Source organism: Melanaphis sacchari, unplaced genomic scaffold (genome assembly GCF_002803265.2).
Source record: "Melanaphis sacchari strain LSU unplaced genomic scaffold, SCAv2.0 Contig36_pilon_pilon, whole genome shotgun sequence".
Classification (NCBI taxonomy): domain Eukaryota; kingdom Metazoa; phylum Arthropoda; class Insecta; order Hemiptera; family Aphididae; genus Melanaphis; species Melanaphis sacchari.
Genome location: NW_020271232.1, coordinates 151,741 through 176,047, shown reverse-complemented (window position 1 = coordinate 176,047; position 24,307 = coordinate 151,741). Strand labels below are relative to the sequence as shown.

At 26.8% G+C, this 24,307-nt stretch overlaps 1 protein-coding gene across 2 annotated transcripts in view; it reads left to right on the top strand.

The window, feature by feature from the left end:
- LOC112596897 overlaps nucleotides 1–24,307 on the top strand; it is a 61,838-nt gene that overhangs the window by 2,184 nt on the left and 35,347 nt on the right. The window contains exons 2-5 of one of the 2 annotated variants that reach the window (XM_025342726.1): nucleotides 16,458–16,593; nucleotides 17,318–17,545; nucleotides 21,054–21,157; nucleotides 21,705–22,124. In XM_025342726.1, the coding sequence (XP_025198511.1) occupies nucleotides 17,331–17,545; nucleotides 21,054–21,157; nucleotides 21,705–22,124 (739 nt within the window). In that variant the 5' untranslated portion in view covers nucleotides 16,458–16,593; nucleotides 17,318–17,330. The remainder of the gene's footprint in view (nucleotides 1–16,457; nucleotides 16,594–17,317; nucleotides 17,546–21,053; nucleotides 21,158–21,704; nucleotides 22,125–24,307) is intronic. The other variant, XM_025342725.1, reaches the window with a different exon arrangement.

Genomic DNA, 24,307 nt, shown 5'->3' with positions numbered 1-24,307 from the left:
CTCAAAATTATAAAAATGAAAATCTATTTTATTTATTTTTGGTGGCAACCGCTGCTGCCTACTCTTGACCTACTCGGATTATTGCAATTGTGTTTGGGGGAAATTAATTTCGTAAGTAAATTATTACATACCATTTATTATGATAAAATAATATAATATACTATATATATATTTTAATTTATAGTTAATTAAAACGGTGTTTAAAATATTTTATTCAATGCCATATTAAAATATTAGACGATAATATTACACTAGTTCTCAACGGTTGTAGGATTTATTTATTTTAAAACGTTTTGCGGCATCATGTAAATATATAACGTGTTCCAATTACGTTAAGAAATATCACTTATGACATTAAGTTGGTAATATTACGTATGAATATTAAATACAATATACATTATACACACTGCAGCCGCGGTGTACCTATTCTTAGTAATTTATATTTCCTACGTATGCTACATAAAGACGAATTCCACCCACACAAGTGTTGAGTCGTTGATTAAGTTATTTCGACTCACGTAAAGTGGAGTTTTAATCAGTGGTTAACATTTTTGAGACGGATATCAACAGGGATAGCGTTTAGATCAAGTAAGGAACAGATATCATAAGAAAAAATAGGTACTAAACGATTTCTTGAACACTTTCAATGTCTTTTATATGTGGATTTTATTTTTCATTATTTTTTCTAGTGTGTGATATTTTACTAAAGAAATGACTATTCGGAAATCATATGTATTTTGTATTAAATATAATATGACGTACACAAGTATCTGATGAGTGATGAGTCTAATTATTTGGTATATTTCTTCAATTTCTAAGCAAATATTGTTTAGAGGTACAAGCTTTAAGTTAACTAATAAATAATTATTTAATTTTGAAATAATTTCTTGGACGCAACTGGACGTCTTTATAGTTTTCTTTTGCCAATGATGGAATCCCAAGTGCTTCACGATGGCCACAGATTATAATTCATCGACCTGAATTCTTTGAATGCATTTAGCCCCTGGAGCCTACAATTTGTAGGTGTTATGTGTAAGTACTAAGTACCCTACCTGTTTTTACGTTTCTTTTTGCGGTGAGTCAAGTGAAATTTAAAATGTATTATCTTGACGAGAGGGGTCACAAACATAAATATTGAAACCAAACAATCGATTGCCAAAACCAATCAGCCTGTAGGAACTGCTAGTTAATATAAACTCGTGCAGTAGTTTGTAGGTTTATTATGTATTTATGTATATCTATAAATTATGTAGCAATCATTGAGTTGTCGTGTATTACTATAGTTATGTAGATTGTGTAGTGTAAACTATTCGGTTCTTTATCCATATATCACGTCTTCACATGTTTGATTTTGAAATATAACGTGGACAAAAAAGCATAACCTAAAATCAATATCAATCAAATAGTGATTCCTGATACGTCATTATAGACAGGTATATTTTATTTTGAATCACTTATATATTGATATTTGATGCTGAGCAGCGTCCTGTAGGGCATTTGTGCCACTGCAGTGATTAATCTATGCATTTTTATGTACCAATATATACATACCTAATATATGACATTAAATTAAATTGATTTATTATACATTTTTTGAATTTTGAATTATATTAATACCAACATATTTCAACATTAAAAACAATTAATCCGTTGGATAAACATTGTAAAAACTATTTATTTATTTTAATTTTTATGGTATATATGCCTTAATACGAAGAGAACTGCTGTTAACAGTATAATTTATTAAGGTCTTAAAACGGTTGTTGGTAGAGGATTGTGTTTGAAATTAATAACAAATTTAGTGCTCACGAATGTTACGAAAATCATTTAGTGAACTCAGTGAGTAGGTATTATTTAATAATAGTCGTTATAAAATTGTTTTTTCCACGATTTTTTTTTCGAATTTAATATATCCAATTCAAAATGTTTAATCAGATTATGGGTGTGTTTTTTCATTTGGATAATTAAACCTTGTGAAAGTAGTGTCCATGTCAGATTTTTAGTAACAATAGTTGAATGAAAAATAATCAAAAATCCATTAAAACTATAATCAGGGATTAAAAGACGTTAAAAACAATTCGAGAATATCATTTCGACTAAGTTCATAAAACTAGTATGACTGAATGAATGATAAATATAGTATGTAGTTCATGATGTATGTATATTGATTTGGATTTATTTATAGGAATAATATTAACTGTGAAAATATTTTTGTACATAAATTATGAACAAAAAAATAGGGTGTTACTTGGTATTTTATTTATTTATAAGTGAAGTTATATTTATATTTATATGCATACAAATATATAAATAATTTTAAACTAAATAAACATACTATGCATTTATATTATGTATGATTATGAACATAAATATACATGGGAGATGGGAAAATAACGGATTTTTGCTTCTAAAATTTATATTTACGATAACCTATTTATTATTTGAACCGTATATAACGTATACGATATAGTAGATTTATTAGGTTTAAGCGGATTGACATTGGTTATCTTGTTACGGTTTTATCGGCTTAATATACAAGACTCCGCACTCGTGCAATTCAGTGTAAGCAATATTATTTATGATAATAACTGCAATGCTAAAGAATATTTTTCTGAATTTATTTCACCAAATTTAAATTCACGTTTATCCACAATCCAAAAATCGACCTTATCATACAGATAGTATTATTTTATTTGATGTTTATTCATAAAAATACATTTTTAAATGCCAAAAATGATATAATACATATATATAAATGATATATTTTAATCATCATAGATTAAAATATACAGAGACAGTGCACTAATAATTGAATATTTCTTTAACTATTAACTATGAATGTTTTTCAAATAGTTTTTTTTTTTTTTTGTTTCATCAAACACTATTATTGTCTGGTTATAATATTCTTAAATAAAAAGCAGGGTTATAGCCATGATTACATAATATTATAAAATATGTATATTAATGCATGAATATACAATATTATACTTATGAACATCATTATAATATGAGTAAATAATGCATTCCCCAAGAAATTATTACTTGCTAAGCTATAGGTATATTTCAATAAATTATATGTAATGATAGTTATCAATTAAACTTCCTGTCTAGACATAAATTTATGTTTCTAAACATCGTCATCAGTTTTCCACCACAGTGAGCTTACGAACACAGTTGATACTCTTAACTTAATATTTTATAATACGTAGGTAAATTAACTTATATATTAATGTTAACAACATAAGGTTTTTGGTTATAAATTTGCCATGGATCAAAAATAGAAAACAAATAATGACCTGCCATATTATTAACTTATATATATATGTTATGGTGGATGACATGTATAAAGGCTATTGGTATACCTCGGAATACATATGAATGTTGGACGTGTAACTATGTTCTAAAATATTTTATTTAAGAACAAAATAATATTATTACAAATGTTAATTCTAATTATTCGCTTATAGATATAAATGAAAATCAATTATTTCGAATAGTTACTTCAATGTTATTTACTGCCATTCAAATGCGTTATAAATTAAATATTATTTCAAATTTATTACTATTACGTCTACAGAGAGTATTCAAAATATGTATTACAATCAATATTCGTAAGAAAATCATTATCATATTCATATTTAAAAGAACAATTTCACCCAATGTTGGTATTAAATAACACTAGTCTATCACGTAACAGAAATATTTAAATATTCTAAGACAAAATGAGTATTAGTTTTTATAATAATATATTTTTAAATGATTACTTCGTTTCTGCTAATGCTAATATTGTAGAACAAACGAAGTATAATATGATATTAATACAATGAAAGAATAAGAATTGTATTCTTATACATAAAAAACGACAAAACAAACATTTGTAACGAAAACTGTAGTCATCATCTATATATTGTTACTTGGAATTTAATATAATCAACAGAGTTTATTGTTCACAGTTTTTTTTTTGTTCTTCTTCTAAAACAATAACATAGTTATTAAATACCGACAATTTGTCACTCTATAAGCACACATTATAATTTTTTTCGAAATGATTTACGTTAGAATTAAGCAAAAATCTTTTGATAGCATTTTTGTTTAATATTTAAAACTAATATTCACCAAAGTACTAACTAAATCCAATTTCCATCCTGAAATCACCTTGATATTTAAACGTTGTTTTTATTGCTCTTAAAGTTGTCATTAGACAAGAAAAAAAACCTATAATTATTATAAAATTAATACATACATGCTCCGTTTAAAATGTATTATTTATTAAAATTTTAATGTCCCCTTTTCACCGGTCACTACCGTTTGACTTGTTTCTTATGGAAAAGTTATATTTATATTAACGATATTTCAGGGACTCGATCTTGGTGTGTAATATTAATGCTAAAGGTCAGAGTTACTCTATTTAAGTAAAATACTCCATTCTAATACATATAAATTTATATTGTTTATTGATAGTATAGAAAGACAGATAATATTATATAGTACATAATGTAAAAAGAATACGAGGGTTACTGATTTGGGTATGGTGTGCCGACGTGCCGTGAGTGTGAACATTCTCTTATGATCATGCTTGATCGTTGTCGAGTCTTCTCCACAATCGTAGTTCTGTTCGTGTCGCACACTCGTCAATCACGCATCGGTCATTATCTTATAACACGTCGTATGCTAGAACAGCGTTTCTCAACTTTTTTACTGTAGCGACGCCCTTTTAAATTTTGATTTTTTAGCGATCCCTTACATATATTTTTTTATATACTGGCATAGATTATTATTAATTATTAAATAGTACTATACACAATATAGTGTTTTATATTTATTGATTTTATTTTTTTCATTACTTTATTTTATTATTTGAGCTTTTAAATTTTTGTATTAGAATTTTAAATCATAAGTTAGCGATCCTAATTAATAAGTTGGTGACCCCCAGGTTGAGAAACACTGCTAGAAAACCTGAAGTCAGCTAGTGGTCAGTCTCGCTCGTCATCTCCTCGCACTCAGTATATTAGTCGTGCTCTGCCTAAAGATATACGATGTCAGTAGACAATAATTGTTTTCAATATGAAACGACTAGCTAAAACCTTTTTGTAAAATATAATAAAATATATCGAAATGAACTGTGTACCAGTACAGTGATGTATACAGAAACCTCTAATGATGATCGTGGCTGTATTGAAAAAATGTATATTACGTATGTTATATTTATTACATTCTTAAGTATTTTTTTCATATTGTTTAATTCTAAATGGGGGATGAACAATATCCCTCTGTGTATGTACCTCGTTTCGGTCTATGACTACGCAATTGCGCTGTGAATGATATCACCGAAGCTCCGACATCGATGTATTCGTTTGTTTCACGATGCTTAATTACGTTTTTATTATGTGCTTGACATTTATTACAATCATTATTAATTATTATTATTTATCATACATAATAGTGATATAACATGACGTATGTCAAATAAGGCACGCGATATCTCGTCTATTCGCGAATTTTATATCTGCTTAATATTGTATTGTTTCTCCTATTATATATAGCGTATTGTGAAGTAGTAGTAGCATTAAGTATCCCGGTAAATGTTGACTATAGTCTATGAAGCATAATATAAACTTTTATTATTGTGTAACATGTAAGTAACGCTGACCATATTCCTCCTCGTGCATGCATGACTGGAATACAACTTGACGCGGACAGCCGCCGATCGCATTCATTCATTCATCGCAGTCACGTTAAACATTTGTTGTTGTTTTTAGTTATCTTTCATTTTTCTTCAATTTTAATTTCATCCCCGTAAGTTATTATTTATTTTTATTCATTCGTCGTCGCTACTGCTATTGTAAGAGGGCACATTCTGCACTATGTCTATTACACTATGGTCTATGGCGTATATGTTTCCTAAAGTATGAACCATTTAACTACCTTAGTTAATGTTAAGATATGCACAGCAGATATATGTATAACATCCGCCACGATTTAAGATGATAATGCTACATGAGCTGTGATAAAGGCAAATTATAATCCTACAGAATGAACATAAATATCTTAATTTTTATGATAAAACGGTGTGATATGGTATACGAAATACGACTATAGTATTCGCATAAGAAGCGATGTCTTTGGAATGACGGCTTACTAAAATTAAATAATAATTACGCAAATCTTGATAAGAAATGTTGTCATTACAAAATAATCATTATTCACCGTTATAATTTTATGAACTGAGGTTTTTAATATGCAATGTACAGATACACTTATAATTAATTAATTACCATGGTTTTAACTTTTAACGTTAGTTATATTATACAAAAAATGCTAATTTAAACAATAATGGAAGAAAATTATTATTTGTGTCATGGGTAGGAAAAAATTATCCCAGTTGTAATTTAGAATTAGAACCAAAATGTTGGGTTTACATTCTATTCATGTATATGATATTATCTATGGAATGAAGAATGAACTCGAAAATTTGTATTATCAGCACTAGGTATAATGCAAGAGATTCTCACAATTTCACGTATATTATTATTTTAAATATTTATTCTTATAGCTAACTTGATTTTCATTGTCGTTGATTTATATTACGATAAATGCATCAAAAATAATTAATTATAACATTTATGTCGATAACGATATAACGACAAGATTTGTTAATCATTTATCGAAGGAAATGGGGCGGATCATGAAAGTATCAGTACACGAATTTGCGTGTTTTATTCGAGACTTTTGTTTAAATAAATAATGATACAACTGCATTTTGCATACTGTGCTTGGATAAATTCTACAATACAAATGTATTTAAACGCTGCGCACAGCCACCTTCGCCGTATTATTGGTTTGCGTCATGAACGGCCAAGGTGAGTCGCGGCGTGCAGGTAATTCGCGCACCTTCCGTTTATCGGTAATAATTATGCCCTACACAGTATACCTATAAACAATAGAGTGGTGTGTGTGTGTGTGTGTGTGTGTTGTTTATTCACTTTATTCCACCATAACACTGATTGTATCGATTTCAGAACTGGTCTGGTAATGAATTCCTTTGGATCAAAAATTCGAATGGAATAATAATAAAAAAATGTACAAAATATATTACCATATTATTTGCCGTTAGTATGTTTACAGTGGTATAAAATTGAATTTCGTTTTTTTCTTAAATGTACTCATAACATAGTCATGCAGTATTTTTTGTTTTATTTTTACGAAGGTCGTAATTTAAAAGCGATTTGCGATTTTAGGTTCATGCGCGCATTTTGTATTATAAGTACCTAGGTACTTACTTGTAATATTATACGTTAAGATTAATAATTAGGAGTTTTATTATAGTAATATCACTAATATCATTATGGCGCGTTCACGAGTATGCATTGTTTATTTGTCTCTTACTGAAACCTAACAAGAAAAAAGATTTGTTTCCGCTCAATTTTTAAAGGGTGGTGGTAAATTTTCCCGGTTCTTAAAATTAGTAAACTCTCACAATGCTTATTCTCCCAGCCCCCGGGTCATTATTATGTTTATCTGAAGGATAAACTAAACTTTCTCAAACGATGAAACGAAGTTGGGAATGTTTATGTATTTACATTAGCTGCAATATTTCCTCTATAAAATGAAAAATTTGAAAACGAAACTTTTGCTTTGTTTTATATCGATTGGTTTAAAATTATTCTTAGAAGAACATTCAGTAAATGAGATATGTGAACATTATTATGACTTTATGAGTTTTAAATAATAGATAAATGTTTATAAATCGTATCAAATATCTACAAATAACAATCATCAATACATACATATTATTAAAATAAAAAAATTTATGAGATCGATTTTTAATAAGTTTAAAACCAGGTAAAATTTTAATTTTAGCAGAAACGAAATGGTTTTTTTTCTGCTGAAATAAAGAAGGCCCGCGTGTATTACACTTTATAACTTATTATAATATATAGAAACTATTGTACAATATTATATCGCCACGTTAAGTGAGTGATACTGATTAAAATTATTGTTTTTACTGTTAAGTAAAATATAATGTATACAATAGCTGCCTACTCAACTATTGTCATTCATCAATGTTATACTTGGTCATATAGTGACGTTAAAACCAGTCTTTCTTATATTACATTCCGTCGCTATTCTTGACAAATGACATTAGACAATAAACCTGCAGAATTTAGTAGAATTAAATTTTCCTTTATTGTTGTTATTTAATTTAATCTAAAACGGTAAATTTAAATCAACCCTAAATTCTATATTTCACTTGGTCCGTGAGTGAAATGGTGACTGATAAAAAAGGTCAATTAAGACAAAAATCAAAACAATTTAAATTATATTTTTATTACTATTTATGTTTTGTAAATTAGAATAACAGATTGTGAATATCTTTAAAAAAAAAAATAGTATGATAAGTGATAATTTATTATAATTAATATTACTAATACGAAGTTTGAGTACTGAGTGGATGACTAAAATAAATTATACCGTTATTGGAATCAATAAATATTTGATGATAACAATAATTATTATATAAGATATAGGTACCTAAATTTTAATGTAATTTGATTATTTTCACAGTTTTTGAAAACATTAAATGATCGAGTATTTCGATTAAAAAAGATAATTTATAATTTTTACATTTTGATTGTTGAAAATATTAAATTATTAGAGAAATTATTATCAACTTGATATTTACTATTATATCAACTTATTATAGTTATTAGTTACAATTTATGTCTTTATTCTGTAATAACTGCCAACCATTAGTTTCAACTTTCAACTTGGTTGCTTATGGGAGTTTATTACAATAATATAATATATTTTTTTCATTTTAAACAAAAGCTTGTAGTAAAGTAACATAAGTAAATAACAAATTGTTTTCTAAATCTTTAAAACGGATGGTTAAAGTATGCGTACAACTTTTGAGGTTTTTAATCACGTTCTCGAGGACGTTTTAGACAAAATAAATGACTATTTAAGTACGTTAATTTTTGACGATGAAAATAGTTAATATATTATGTTCTTTTATTTAAATTTTAACGATCAATCTAATTATAAATATTAGTTATGCTTTTTTTTTTTAAAAAAATTTGAATTGTATGTTTATCTACATGCCCATATTATGCAGTTTACTTTCATACTAAATTTTTACAGTTTTCACTTTGATCATATATACTTATTTTTGTAATTTGTTTTTACTATTGTTTAAAAAAAAGTTTAATAGTTATTAATATATGTATTAAAAATAAGTATAAGTCAAAGTAAATTATTTAATTCAATTTGAAAAAGGAGTAAAAATATATTTATTGATTGCTCTATAAATATCGACCAATTTGTGAGATCCAAAAAAAAAAAAAAAAATACATAGTGTTTATCTTTAATATTTTATGTAAATACTCAAAATAAAAATAAATTATAATATATACATAAATATTTCATGTAGATGTTCAATGATGGTAAAGTTTGATATTTCTAGCATAAGAATAGAATATATCTAGGTTATATATTTTATTTTATACCAGTAAACAACACCGTAAAATTAATTATTGTTTAATATTTAAAAAAAATATCAAGATATGCAATCATTTTGATTTTAAATAAATACTCATTTCAATTGTTTAAGCATTTCAAAAGTAATCAACTTGCCTATCTCTTTTACAGTTCTTTGTTATGTGAATTCTAATTGCCATCTGGATTAACACTTGACTGGGTTAAAATGACCCCTTGTTATTACATAAATTGCACTTGGACTTGAACATTGGAAAACAGGTTTTGTGCTATTTACATACTCCCTGGGTGTTTTAGAATTAATATTTTGTGCTATCTTCAAAATGGCGTATTCACATAATTCGTAATACTCCTGATATTGAATTTTGATATGAATTATCTGATTTTTAATAAAGGTTTGTCCAAGTAATCTGGTTCGAATTATGAAAAATACCAATAGTTAAAAATTTAATTTTTTCTTATAAAATCATTAAAATGTAATTTTATGAATACTCTAGAATTACGGTTATATTTTATTAAATAAAAACTAAAATTATTTATCACTTTAAAGACAGCATGGGCTTATAATTATAATTCAATAATATATCATTATTAGTAAATAAATAGTTTATTTTCAAAAATGAAGTAGAAATTAAAAGTAAAATTTTATTATTTGTTAAAACTTTTCTATACCTTTACTATTTATATTTGGACAGCACATTCTGTTTTGCTATTGTAGTATATAGAGATGAACTTGATAATTTAATACCTTTAAATCAAGTATTATGGATGGTTCCATAGCCTATCTCGGCTATTTAAACTATTTGAAGCATAATTAGCTACGAATCTCACATTGAGATGCGTTATCTGCGCTTGCGCAAGTATATTTGTCGTTATTGCATATTTAATTTATTAATAAAAATACCTTATTAATATTCAAATCAAAAATATAGTATAGTTATTTATTTTATTTGTTTGTAATTTAAGCGGATAATGTCTAATTTTTAATATAGTTATAATACATTAATACATATCAAATATCAATTTGAATTATTAATCTAATGAAACTTTAAAAAATAAGAGAAAAGGAAAAAAATATATATTAACTATATAATATTATGACTTATGTCTTATATTATAAATAATGTACTAACTCTACTCAAAAAAACACTAAATACTTGTATTAATATTGCTTATTTTATTAATATCCCAAAACAAACAACATTGCTATCTCCTGATATTAATTAATAATACTAGTTTTATTGAGTTCTTCTAACATTTTTACCCTAGTTTTAAAAGTTTTAACTTCGCAAAATATCACATATATAGACATTATTTTTATTCATTAATACGATGATTATCGAACACACATTGATTTAATATTTGGATTGTCATTGTTTCAAAATAAAATTAAGTATAGACGTATCTTCACTAACTTTATTAATAGTCTATTAGAACATAAAATTTGTTTGATAATTTTTATTTTCAACAAATCATTAGAATAAAATAGAAATAAATTATATTCAGCGACAAGTTACACACGCATGCGCAAATAGCACGTCTCAACGAAAGACGAGTTGCTTATAATATGTGCTTCTAATGGCTCCATCCGGCATCCATAGTACCTATAATATTATGATCTATGGTAATACCTCATAGTTTTGTATATTTATAAGCTACTTAATAAAAACATAAGTTTTCAAGTTAGGTTAATTTAACCTAGTGTCGTTAAAATGATATTTTATTTACTTAAATAATAGTTCGTACTCTCCCACAAAATATAAATAAATAAATAAAACAAAACAATAAATTCAATACTATTTTAACTTATATTTATATAATATACGGTTTTTAATATCCATTTAAAATGATTCGTGTGTTACAGTAATTCTAATAATTATTTTAGAAAGTTTTTTGTGGCTATAATTGATTTTGAAAATCTATGTATGAACTATTGACGCTAACTTCGCGTGAAATGCAAAATTAGTTCAGTGCTATTACTATTAGTCATAATGATAGTTTGTATAAGTCATTCAAGGTTTTACTATTATTTATAAAAGACTGTATATATTTTGTATACGTAGTATAAAATATTACTATGCTCAGATCACCATGGCTATTATTCTGTGTATGAACGTCAATGATGACTGATGTACTTACTATTTGAATCGGAAGAAACAATACCAGATACCTCTACTTCTTAAATCTTATATCATCATTAGTATAACGGAAACGCCTCTGTTATTCCATTGCATATGACGTGATAATATTGTATTATCAATGTTTATGATATAATATACGTATAAAATATTATATAGTGTATTATCATCAATACCTACTGCAGAGTGCAGACGGTTGTAGTAGCAATAGTACGGACTGCGGATATGTGTGCATATATATATACGTGAGTTGAAAGACTCGCAGCGTCTTATATATATATAGTTATATGTATATGTCGTATGCGTGCGCACGTGTACGTGTGTGTGTGTGTATGTGTGTGTACGTGCGCGCGCGTGTGTGTGTGTGTTATTGGTCGTTGCCCTTGTTGTTAGTGCTCTTCGTCTTCTTCAGTTCCTCGTCGTCGACGTAGCTTCGTCTCCGACTATATAATACGCAAGTAGTACGTGAGCGCACGCGCGTGTGTGTGTTTACTGGTATGAGCCGTACCGGTTCCTCTATTGCCGCCACCGCCATCCATTGTTTATATTTTCGCTGATGTATGCGTACGTACTTGCATTCGTGATGAGACCGATCGAGAGTAGGTACACCAACCACTAGTTAAGATAATAATAATAATAATAACAATAATGTTATGCTGGACCTTGTTATAATATGGATTATAATTATTGTTATTTATTACCTATAACCAATTATTCAATGGTATTGATATTTATACGTTTCATTTGCGGACTTAACATTGACATTAACTGAAATACGTTGTTTTTTTTTCAAAATATGTCTTGCCACTGCAAGATTTAACGTTTTTACCAATAATCTAGGTTATTTATCATGTTTTAATAATTATTAATTTTATATCCGTTGTACCTATATATAGTTAATAATCTTACGATTAGTACATTATATTATGAAAAGAACTAATACAAACTCAGTATTTCCAAATTATGATTCTGTAACAATAATTAAAATATTATTTTACACAATAATTAACCTAATAATTATAAACATACATTTTTGTTAAATCTAAAGTAGGTATTGGGTCTATCATTTATTTTGTAGTGTAACACATTGAATATTATACACGTTTTGTTAATTTTTATCTCTGATAACTAATGCATTATATACATCTCTACTGTCTTAATATTTCAATGTTTCGTTCGACATTCGTTAATTTATTCGTAATTATTAACATCGATTCACTTATATTCACACCTACATTTCATATGACCTCATTTGATAAAAGTTACAATAGGCGAGAAAAAAACTTGTACTTTTACATACTCTCTGTTTTGAAAGACTATTACTTAATATAATTCTAGTATTAAACTATTGATTACAAATATGTTTTTGCTAATTATGATAATTGATAATATATACGAGTCTATTATGTATATTTGTATTGGGATAAATTCTGTAGTAAATAAATAAAATATATATTATCAATTTATGATTGTTGTATTATAAAGAATAAACAAGCGTACCTACTCATCTTAATAAAATCGTGAAATTTTTTGGCCAAAATTGTTTAATAGTCACAAACTATTGTTGTATATATTATATTTTTGATAATAATTTACTTTTAATAATTATAAACTAACTTCTAAATTATTTGTTATCAGAATAACTTTTTTGATTTTTGAATCAAATGTTCTGATATATTTTATTAAATCATGTTTCAGTTCTTAATTCTTAAATATTATTGTAGTATATAAAAATGAATTATTATTTAAAGCTATCTTAATAGTAAAGAATTCTCTTAACTTTATGTATGTTATTTAATGTTTTAATGTTTTGTAAGAGTTGACAAGTACAAGTGATGTTTATAAATAATAAATAAACACTGTATGATTATTTTAAATAACTACATATAATTTAATTTTCATTTGATGCATGTGAAACATGATATTAAAGCAATTATACAAATAAAAGTATTCACTTTCGCAATACATTTCAATTAAAAATATCCCTCAAATACTCGTATAAAATCATAGTCGTGTAAACATAATGTCTATATTTTTTATTTTATAGTATATACGAGTACAATACTAACATTATGTTATCTTTTTTATTTACAGATATGATAATACTATTATTTATTTTACAATATCTCGTTTAATTAATTACAATAACGTAAAAATTAGTATCACTACTTATAAATTCCGTGGAGATTACCGCCAAAAAATTTAACTTTTGTTTGAAGTGGGAGAGACAAGAGAAATCGGTACCTCTCGGCATTATTTTATCTTATGTGCACATTGTGCAATTGTACATTTGGACTAGATTTTTTCTGAAAAATATAATACCAAAAAAACGAGTTGTAACTATAATTTGTTGGCGTAATTATAATTGATGGTCTAGAAAATAATATAGGATAGTTATGATGAGTCATGAAAGATGGAAATTGTTAAATATAAAAATATCTCAACATCGTAGACCATTATTTTGTATAAATAAATTAGAAAGCCAATTTTATGACACATTCAACCTAGTTGCTTAATTTGAATTTACAATTTCAATCAGTATGTCATTTATTATTTATCATTGAAATGTTTATCAAATTAAGCTCACAGTACCATAGGTCTAGAAATGTTGGTTCATAATAATAATTTATACTGTTATTGCTGTGCCCAAATATGTGTAGTACCTACGATTAATTTCATAACTGTGAAGTAAAATCCCTGAATTCAAGGATAAAATTATTTATTATACTATATTTTGTTGCATCTGTTAACAAACATAAAATTGGTAGTAACGTTGCAGTAGATTACCCAAAGTCGATTCATAAATTTATAACAATAAAATATTCAGGCAATGAAACCACGGATAAATACGCCAAAGTTGTTGCCTCTGACACAGAAATAAACGCACTAGACCTCCTTCCTTACAACGACTTCAAAAATTCACAAAAACCAATTTAAAATAAAAAAATGGCAAATCCTATAGAAAAGTCAAACCACTAAATTAAATCGAAAATACGAAACAACTAAAAATTGCTTAAGAATCGGACACACCAGAATAACTCACAGGTTCCTTATGTCAAACAATGACCCCCCCCCATCTGTGAAACTTGCAATATACAGATCACAGTCAAACATATCATAACAGAATGTCATATTTATCAACAGGAGCGTATAAATCTCAACTTGACGGAAATACTCGATGAAATCCTCGGACCAAACCCCGATCAAAATATAAAAATTATAACCTTCCTAAAACTAACCAACCTTATAAACAAAATATAATTGTAATTGTAACTGCTAAGATAATATAACATAATGTAAACTTCACAAAAAAAATTATAAAAATTGTAATTAGTATTTAAGAGTTTAACTAATGGCCTTTGCTGCCGAATTTTATATATAAAGATCAATAAAAAAATATTCGTAGAAATACTATTCTGAGATGCGTTTCGTTTAGCGACTATAAACCGTGTATAGCGCATAATAAAAAGTACCTAATAGTAATTTGTAAAAAAATATTGAGTTCGCGTTGTATTAACGGCTTAAAGACAACATACATACGTTTTGAAATTAGATTGAAACAGAATCGGTAGGCAGTGTACAAAGTACATTTTTATTACATTGGTGATGTATCTAATATTCTAATGATGATAGTAGGCTGCCAGAAATAAATTTTTTTAGCTATAAAACTATGATAGCTCAATTATTAAATAATATAACAATAAAATTATAGAACTCACAATAATTAAAGTATATAAACACAGTTTAGATATTTATAATTGTATAAAGTTTTATAAGTTAATATTTTTATTAATTTTATATAAAATAAAGATAATTAAGATAAGAATAGAAAATTATGAATGTAATGTTTAGTTAACTTGCAAATTAAAATGAAACCGTAACAATATTATAGAAAAAATGTACAACGATATAGATAATTATAACTGATCTTTATTTAATAAAGTCGTTAGAAAACACAGGAGGTGCTTTATGATAGCTGTTAACTTGGAAATAAAAGAATTAAATAATGTTTCAATATTTGAAGTAAAATGAGAACGGCTTTGGTTAGAGAAAGTAGCTTGAACACATTGTCATAATATAATATGATGGTTTATCAGAATTGAAATTTAAAATAGATTTAGAAAAGTTATCTTTGGTTTTGGGAGACGTTCTCGTAGAGTTCAATTGTTGCAGCTTTTATTTGGCTGGATGACTATCATGGCATAGTGCACACGTGGTAGGAAAGTTTGGTGACATACCTATTGCATATTTACGTTAGATCTGTGTTCTTTCTCACATTTAATAAATCGTAGATTTTCTGGTAGGTAATTACTTTGGTGTGAAAAAGAGAGGCAAAGGTGATTTATTGGAAAAACGCTTAATATTATAAACGTAGGTGACCTGATATCTCAACTCCAAGAGAGAGCTGAAATAATATTTTCAATTAAAATAAAAGGGTGGAGATTACGAATCGCCGCCCGTAATGAATGTTTAACATATTTCTGGTAATAATGAAAATTGTAACTGTTTTCCATTAGATATTTAATAAGTAGTCTGTATATAATAATTAAAATAATGAGTGTAAATAATTAAGGATGAGGAAGTGGTTTTTTTTAGATAAATTCTGTAGGAATTAATAATTGAAATCAAGTTTGAGGTAAAACTGGGAAAATTACTCACGCCTTTGATATAAATTGGTGGTGGTTTAGGAGAAATTATATGAATATGAGTATGAATTTTATTTAAAAATGTGCTTTCATTTTAAAATTTTAGTCATCTTATGTATAGCAAAAACTGAGTACCGATTTGGACTTACAAATATTTTTTTTGTTTTTTATCCTCTAGCTTGGATGAAAATTAAGATGGCGATAGATTTCTTTGGCGTGAAGTTGAATTTTCACTTGTTATACCTCGATTAATTGACGATTGAGCCGCCATTATACGTAACGCAGATATAATTACGCATAGCAAACCGATAATGGTGGGTAAAAGTAATTTGCGCATATTTTATTTTGCATTTAACAATATCACATATAAGTATAACGTATATTACGTAATCTTCATTGTATTTTAATCTGGAGTTTCTATAGGTTTGCTCTTGATAACTCTTTGTATTAACGTTCTTAAGTGTTTTTTTATAAATTTGAAGATTAAATTGTACAAGTTGCATTAGTATTGACAGAAAACTAGGAACGGTCTTCATGGACGTGACAGTAACGAGAAAAACAGATATTGTTTTTACAACAAACTTAAGAGGAAAATAATTAGGGAATTTCAATTACGAATGGGTAGTTAAAGTCATCATTCATAAGAAATACATTTTCCTCTTACAGAACAACTAGTTGAGTTTGAAATAATGGAACTGTATTTTCGTCGTGTGTAAATTATATTTATACTTAAGCAATGGGAAATAACATTATTCTTTGCATTATTCATTTGTACGTTTAATTTAATTATTATAAAGCTATATATATATATATATATATATATATATATATATAATGTTTCCAGGCTTAATTTCATTTAGTTTTTACAATTTAAAAATGGTGTAAAGCACAATTAACCCTTATTTTTTTAAATTTTAATGAAACACCGTTATTTTCCCTAAAATTACAAATATAAATTAAATCTTGTAGAAAATACTTTTGTGATGTTGAATGTTTAAAACAAGCAATATTGATTGCACTAATATTTGTTTTTTCTAGGCAATACGATAGTATGGCTAGCGGCGAGTTAGAAGTATTGCGATGTGAGTCCAGTCTATGGTCTGGGCACTGTTGTGCCCGATGTCGTGCCGAATTGGGCCGAATAATTAACAGAGGAGCCAATTGCCGTGCTTGCCGTGAACGGATATGTATGTCTTGCAGGGAATATTCAACTGCCACACATGCTCCCGAATGGTTATGTATTCGGTGTCATAAAGAAAAAATTGAGTACGTAGAATGAATTATTGTTTATTTTCGTATACGGATAAATTAACTTTGATTTTTTATATTTGAACAATTTACTATCTATCTTGGCTATTTTATGTTACTCGTTTGTATTACATAACGATAAATATAACGTAATGATATAAGTACTCGAAAAACAAAAAAAAAAATACCAAACTTTGTTTGTAATACAACTGGTAAGTTACAAATGCCGAATATAGGTACCTATAAAGAAATCATATAATCAAAATATTTTTGAATTTTCATTAACTATTATATAGTAATTTAAATGTTAATTTTTTTAATTCTCACTAAGAGGTCTTGATATTATTAGATCAGATAAAAATAGTGTTATTGATTTTTTCTATTTTAAATCACATATATTTTTAATAGGTATATATATATTTATATTATATTATATTATATTCGTTGTCATCATACAGAAAGTAGTCAAGTGATAATTTTTAAAATTTTTAAAACTGAATTCTTATGAAAATTTTATTTTTTATTTTTACTTGGTTGCTTTATGCATGATAACGATTTGTTAAAAGTTTCATTATAAAAAAATATTATTGAATAATGTAAATTTATAATAAAATTATAAAAATTATTATCTAACTACCTTTTGACAACAACGATTTGTATTGATGAAGCTAATTTTGTTAAATCAAGCAATTGTTAATTATTAAACCTTGATTGCATCTTCACGAGAAAATCTTCAAAGGTCATCTTAAATAAAAATAAGTCCATAGTTAAATCACTAATCAGTTTAAATTAGTTTAACATTTGAAAAGAATTAAAGTTTGTTAAATGTAGAACAAATAAAAACGTATACTAGTTTTTTGGTTAGTGTTTATAAATTATTTTTAATATATACTTTTTTCGTAATTATTTTTACTTAATGTTTTAGTATATGTTTTTTATATTTTATTACTTCAAAATTTAAATAAATATTAAATTGTACATTTGTATATTACATATACAATTTTTTTAAATTTAATATATTTAAATAGTAATATATTTTATTTTAAATAAGATTACAAGGAATTTAAAACTTTTAAGTACTAGGTAATAAATATTTTTTGAAAAAAAATATAAATATATGATGACAACAATAAACTTGATGAAATTACCTATTAATTTATAATAAATATTTTGATTATACTTAACTTAGTTACATATTATAATGAATTTGTTTTGTTTGTATTTTTAAAATCATATTGTAAATCAAGCCATATTCAGGTTTGAATTAAATAATTTATCATTGCCCACAAGTTTATAATAATAGGTGTATAATTTTGTCATGTGCCAAGGTAAACGAAAGTAAATATGTTTACGACATCTAGTTAATGTACTCTGTCTGTAGTCTGTACCAATAACTAACATTATGAAAATAGTATAAATAAGTGAATATTATTATTTTTTTAAATTGTCTAAAATATTAAAAAAAAAAAAAAAAAAAAAATTAAAATAAGGATTAAAAACTTTTTAACAAAAATAAAATTAGATAATAATTTTTTTTGTCTTGCCTATACTGAAAGTTTAATTTCCATTGTCGGTTAAAGTATTATAAAATAATCTTATTCCACCTCGTGTATAGTAAATGATTTTTCCTGCCCAGTGGCAGTTAATGTCAAAATCAGATTTGTATACATGAAATAATCAATAATACATTTTTTCTAATACGTGTATCAGATACTAAATGGTAGGAGGCGGACTACTTCCGTGCTATCCTTATGAAACAGCTTGGTGAAGTTAAACAATGATAATAATTCATTATGATTTTTGGATTATCATAACATCATTAGTGGAGGCGGTAGAGATATGACGACATAGGTATATGTGGCTCATGCGAGAAAGAAGTAATTTTAGTATTAGGTGGAGGAAACATTTGCAGCAGGGTTTAAGATTAATAATTGTGCCACACGTCACCCGCATCTGATATAGTCACTCCCCAACCTTATTACATAATATACTTTTAAACTTTATTTTTTTTATACTTACATGATTAAAAATTTTTTTCGCTATATTCAAAAACATTGAATCGCAGTACATATATTTTTAGTGGTTGTTGTTTATTTCTATGAATTTTATTTTTTTCCGTGCACATTTGATAGTATTTGATTGCCATTTTAATTATAACGTAAAATATGCTAAATTTTCAATAAAAAAATATATTGATTTGTGAATTCTAAAAAACAATTTTCAATTATTTCCAAAATATTAACATATTTTTCGAATTAATTGAAAGCTGCTATCCAACAACGAGCTTAAATTATTATTGTAATAGTAATTTATTTTAACTTGAGATTATCTATGTGTAATATGTAATAAATTATGTGTTTGTAAAATATGGATATTATTTTTAAATTTGTATTTTTTCAATACGTGATGTATAATAACATTAATGTTAAATATTCTAAATATTAACAAAAAAAAAAAATAATAATAATAATACTTAGATATAGGTACAATAATATTTATAAAATGTACATACGTTGTCTAATGTTTCATACATCACTCAAAACATTTTACAATAAAAAATAAAATATATAGGTTATTTCATTATTGTCGTGACAATAATAAAGTTTCTTTTTGAATATTTCTACTAACTATTTATGTGTTCAATTTTCGATAAAAACAATAAATATACCGATATAAAACTGCTGAACCACTTGTTTCACCTAAAAATGTACTACTCTAATTTCAAAACATGGTGATAAATCGAGAAATAGTAAGTTCTCATACGAGTCTCTAAGACTCTACGTTAAATATTACATACGTATTGATTTCTATACACGTTAAGAAAAATTAGGTATTATAGGTGAGTTCCTACAAACTACAAAATGAGATATATTTGATCACATCACGGGTTATTTGCTATACATTAATATGGATATCAGACTTTTTACCGTCTCCGCACCATCGCTTCTTTAGCTTTTACAGTAATTTGGAAATTATAATAAATTGTTCTTGGTGTCAAGCTTCGTTAAAATGTTTCACATAACAACACGAAAATTCCCTGCTTACCAGTCAGTATTTTTGATAAATTAGACAAAATGTACCTATTGAAATATTTTCAATGTTCATATATATTTTTATTAATTAGATTTCAACCATAACTTTTTCACACGTTTAGCAGAATAAAAGCACTTGACTATCTGCTGATAGGAAAAAATTTAATTTCCAATGTTTCAACTGAAATCAAAAATCAAGCAACACAGGTGTGAAAAAATTAAAAGTAAATGTTTTCTTCCACTTCCTAACAACAATAATACTTAAACTTTAAAGTGATTATGCTCAAGAACAAAATTTAATTGTCCAATGAAATGAAACAGTCACGGTCGATTCTTTTATGATAACCTAAGCGGTTTAATGTTAAATATATTTAATTGATAACATTTTCTTTGTCATAGTTGGTTTTCCATAACATAATACTTAATAATTGTGTTATGTACAATCATACCAAATATAGATCGATGTGTGGTAATAAAAAATAATGTCATTTCAGATCATTGGAACCAACGAAAGAATGGATCGTTGATTTTTGGACACCAGAAAACATGAAATATCCAAAAAATGAAACTAAACTCGGCAGATCTCTGACATTTAAAGGTATGTTGATGACAGCAATAAATCACACTGCTTCATTATTGTTCACCACGTATGCGCGTGGTGCATATATTGTCGTACGAATATAGTATATATATATATATATATATATATATATTAATATTTCATTCGTTACGAAACTCGGGCGCATAATATATACAACTTGGAAACAATTGTATAAATTCGTCACCTCTTTTCTCCTCCTTCGTTCTCATCGTTCTTTTTTCTACACTCTTTTCGCTTCTCTCCACAAATATAATATATACATATAATATATTATAATGTTACATCGTCCATACATAATAATAAATATATTCATATATATATATATATATATATATATACTCTGGTGAACGAGTCTGCCCACCAAAGTCCGTTGATCCTAATGGATCAACGCTGTCTCCTCCTACAGGTGACCGTCCCGCCAGCGCGCGAGTGCCTGCCTACGTGTGTATTGCCACTTTTTCGATACGTTTATTTTTCGTTTAGTCTCCTAGTTCTCTTCTCGTGTGCGTAACGCGTTATGTCTTATGTGTGTTTCTGTCGACAGACTCGTCTCCGTGGTCGGCCGTCAGAGGGTCGCCCGAACTGCGAGCTTACAGCAGTATGCCGCGGGGTAGCGTACCGTGGCCGCAGCGCAGCTGTAGCGGCGGTGGCGGCATTGGAACGGCCACACGCGTCGGACGGCCCGCAAAAGTCGCCGCCGGGTCAACGAATCCCGACGATCGTCCGGCGCAGCGGCAGCCTGCAGTGAAAGTCAACACCGTCCATCTGGTGGATACTTGTGGTCAAATCATAGACATGCAAACTGTCTCTGAGTCGACGGGAACAGTCAATGCCGGTGCTTCCACGCTGAAGACTTCAGGCGACGTCGACCATCCCGGTGGTGACGAATCCGAAGACTTCCGCCGTAAGCAAGTGGCCACCGCTCTCACCAGGGTACAAGAAGATCTCAAACATATTCCACCCGGTAAGAAGCAACTCTTACCATTCATTTGATCGTTAGGCATTTACGATCGATCTATTTTATTTGCTGCTTATTTTAAAATGCTGCTTGAAACAAAGCACATCAAAATGTTAAATTAGTTATTTTCATTGATGTACAAAAGTGTAAATAAGCACTTGAAATCACAAAGGATCTGAGATGTTATTATAAGGACCACAAGTTAATAATTTTATATATATTCAATTATTAACAATAGTTGCCTATATTAAGCCCCTCAAAGACAATTGTTCCTTGCCCATACGATTCAGAGTAGGTACCTACACAGTAATACTAGATTTTTCTTCTTTATCAATAGTATTGGACTAACCAGTATTTATGATAAAAACTTTTAAAATTTAAAATATTTATTCAATGCTTCTATTAGATAAAGGGTTTCTATAAATATTTTTTAACTTAAAAACTACATATCACATTCAGGCGTTACTAATAGGCAACTTAATATAAAAATAACCAAAATAAACAAAAATAGTTTTTGAAATAATTATTTTATTCTTATTAATGTAATTTAATGATTTAAAGTCTTAATTTTAACTGTGTTAAAAAATAAAAATCCAAAGCAGTACGAATATTATTTTAAGAGTATTCTCAATCAATTTAATATGCTACTTAAAAATGTTAACAAAAATAATTAAAAAATAACTAATTTTGCAAGTAAAACCCAAGTTATTATCGGAGAAAATATTCATAACTTTAACATAATAAAACGATAAATTATTATTAGTAAGGCTAGAATTTATGTGCAACAGCATGTTTTTTTTTTTTGCAACTTCTGATTATTACTTTTATCAGTAATGTCCACGAATCATCTCATGATGAGATAAACAGTGGTGTTTTTATTTTGCATATTTTGGACAAAATGCATATTATTGCATATTTTAAATAAAACTAATATCATTGCATATTTCGACTATAAAAACTCGAAAAATGCATGTTTTATGGTATGTTTTGTTACTAGGTCATTTTATCGTGTGACATTATGCATTGACGCTGTTAAAAAATACCTATTTAAGAGCATATTAAGGTTTAACAAAAGCTCAGTTATGAAAATTTAAAATACCGCGTAATTATTTTGTGTAATAATAAAGTGAATATTTAAGAATATTATTTTATTAATTTTAAAATATATGATTTTTTTTTTTTTGTGCATATTTCATAATTTTTGATACATATATTATTATTTGCATATTTTTAATAAACCAAATACATATCTTACAATTTTTATTCCATATTAATCCTAACCCTAATAATTAGTATGTAAAATAAAATCTAACTTTACTGAAACTAAATTTCTTCTATGAAATATCAAAAAAAATATGTTAAAGTTATCATCATTCGCCTAGCACAACGTACAATTGAATTATCATATGATACAGAAAAATATTATTATCAAATGAAATTGAAAAAATTGCCCTCATCATATAAATAATATAGTTAAATATCTATGAGTTTATTTAATTGTTGCATGGTGCTTATGTAATATTAGCATATTACTTATAACTATTTTTAGAAGTTTATTATTGGCATAATTTTAATAATAATAATATAAACTTTTTGCTAATAATATATTAAAATATGTTGTTTATTTAAAAAATAATTTTTACAATGAATGCATGCTTGTAATTATTTATTATAATTATAATATAATAATAAGCCTATTAACTTTTAAATTAAAACACAATATTTTGCTAAATAAACTTCATAAATCAAATAACACTGTATAAATATTAATTATTTTAAATAACTTTGAAAAGATTATTTTTTGATAAATCAACAATAACTGACATGTATTTTATATTAAAAAATGATTCAATATCAATTTATTTAATATTATGTATACAAATATTCAACAATATATGTTTATGGGATAAAATTTAAACTAAATGGAAAGACAATTGAACTATTACATGATTACCTACTAATTTTAACTTCAGTTTGTCAAATGTGAGGACTACGCCTGGAGTGTATCCAATATGTATTCAAATACGCATGTGTGTTCGCGAGGTAGCATAACCACGTACATAACGAAAAAATGATATATAATGTTTCTGTTCGTTATAGGTTTTCTATTCCTCTCCCACACGGTGCTCTCGACCATCGTTAATATGAGGTGGTTAACCTTGCAGTCACTTCTTTCGGCAATCCGTTCA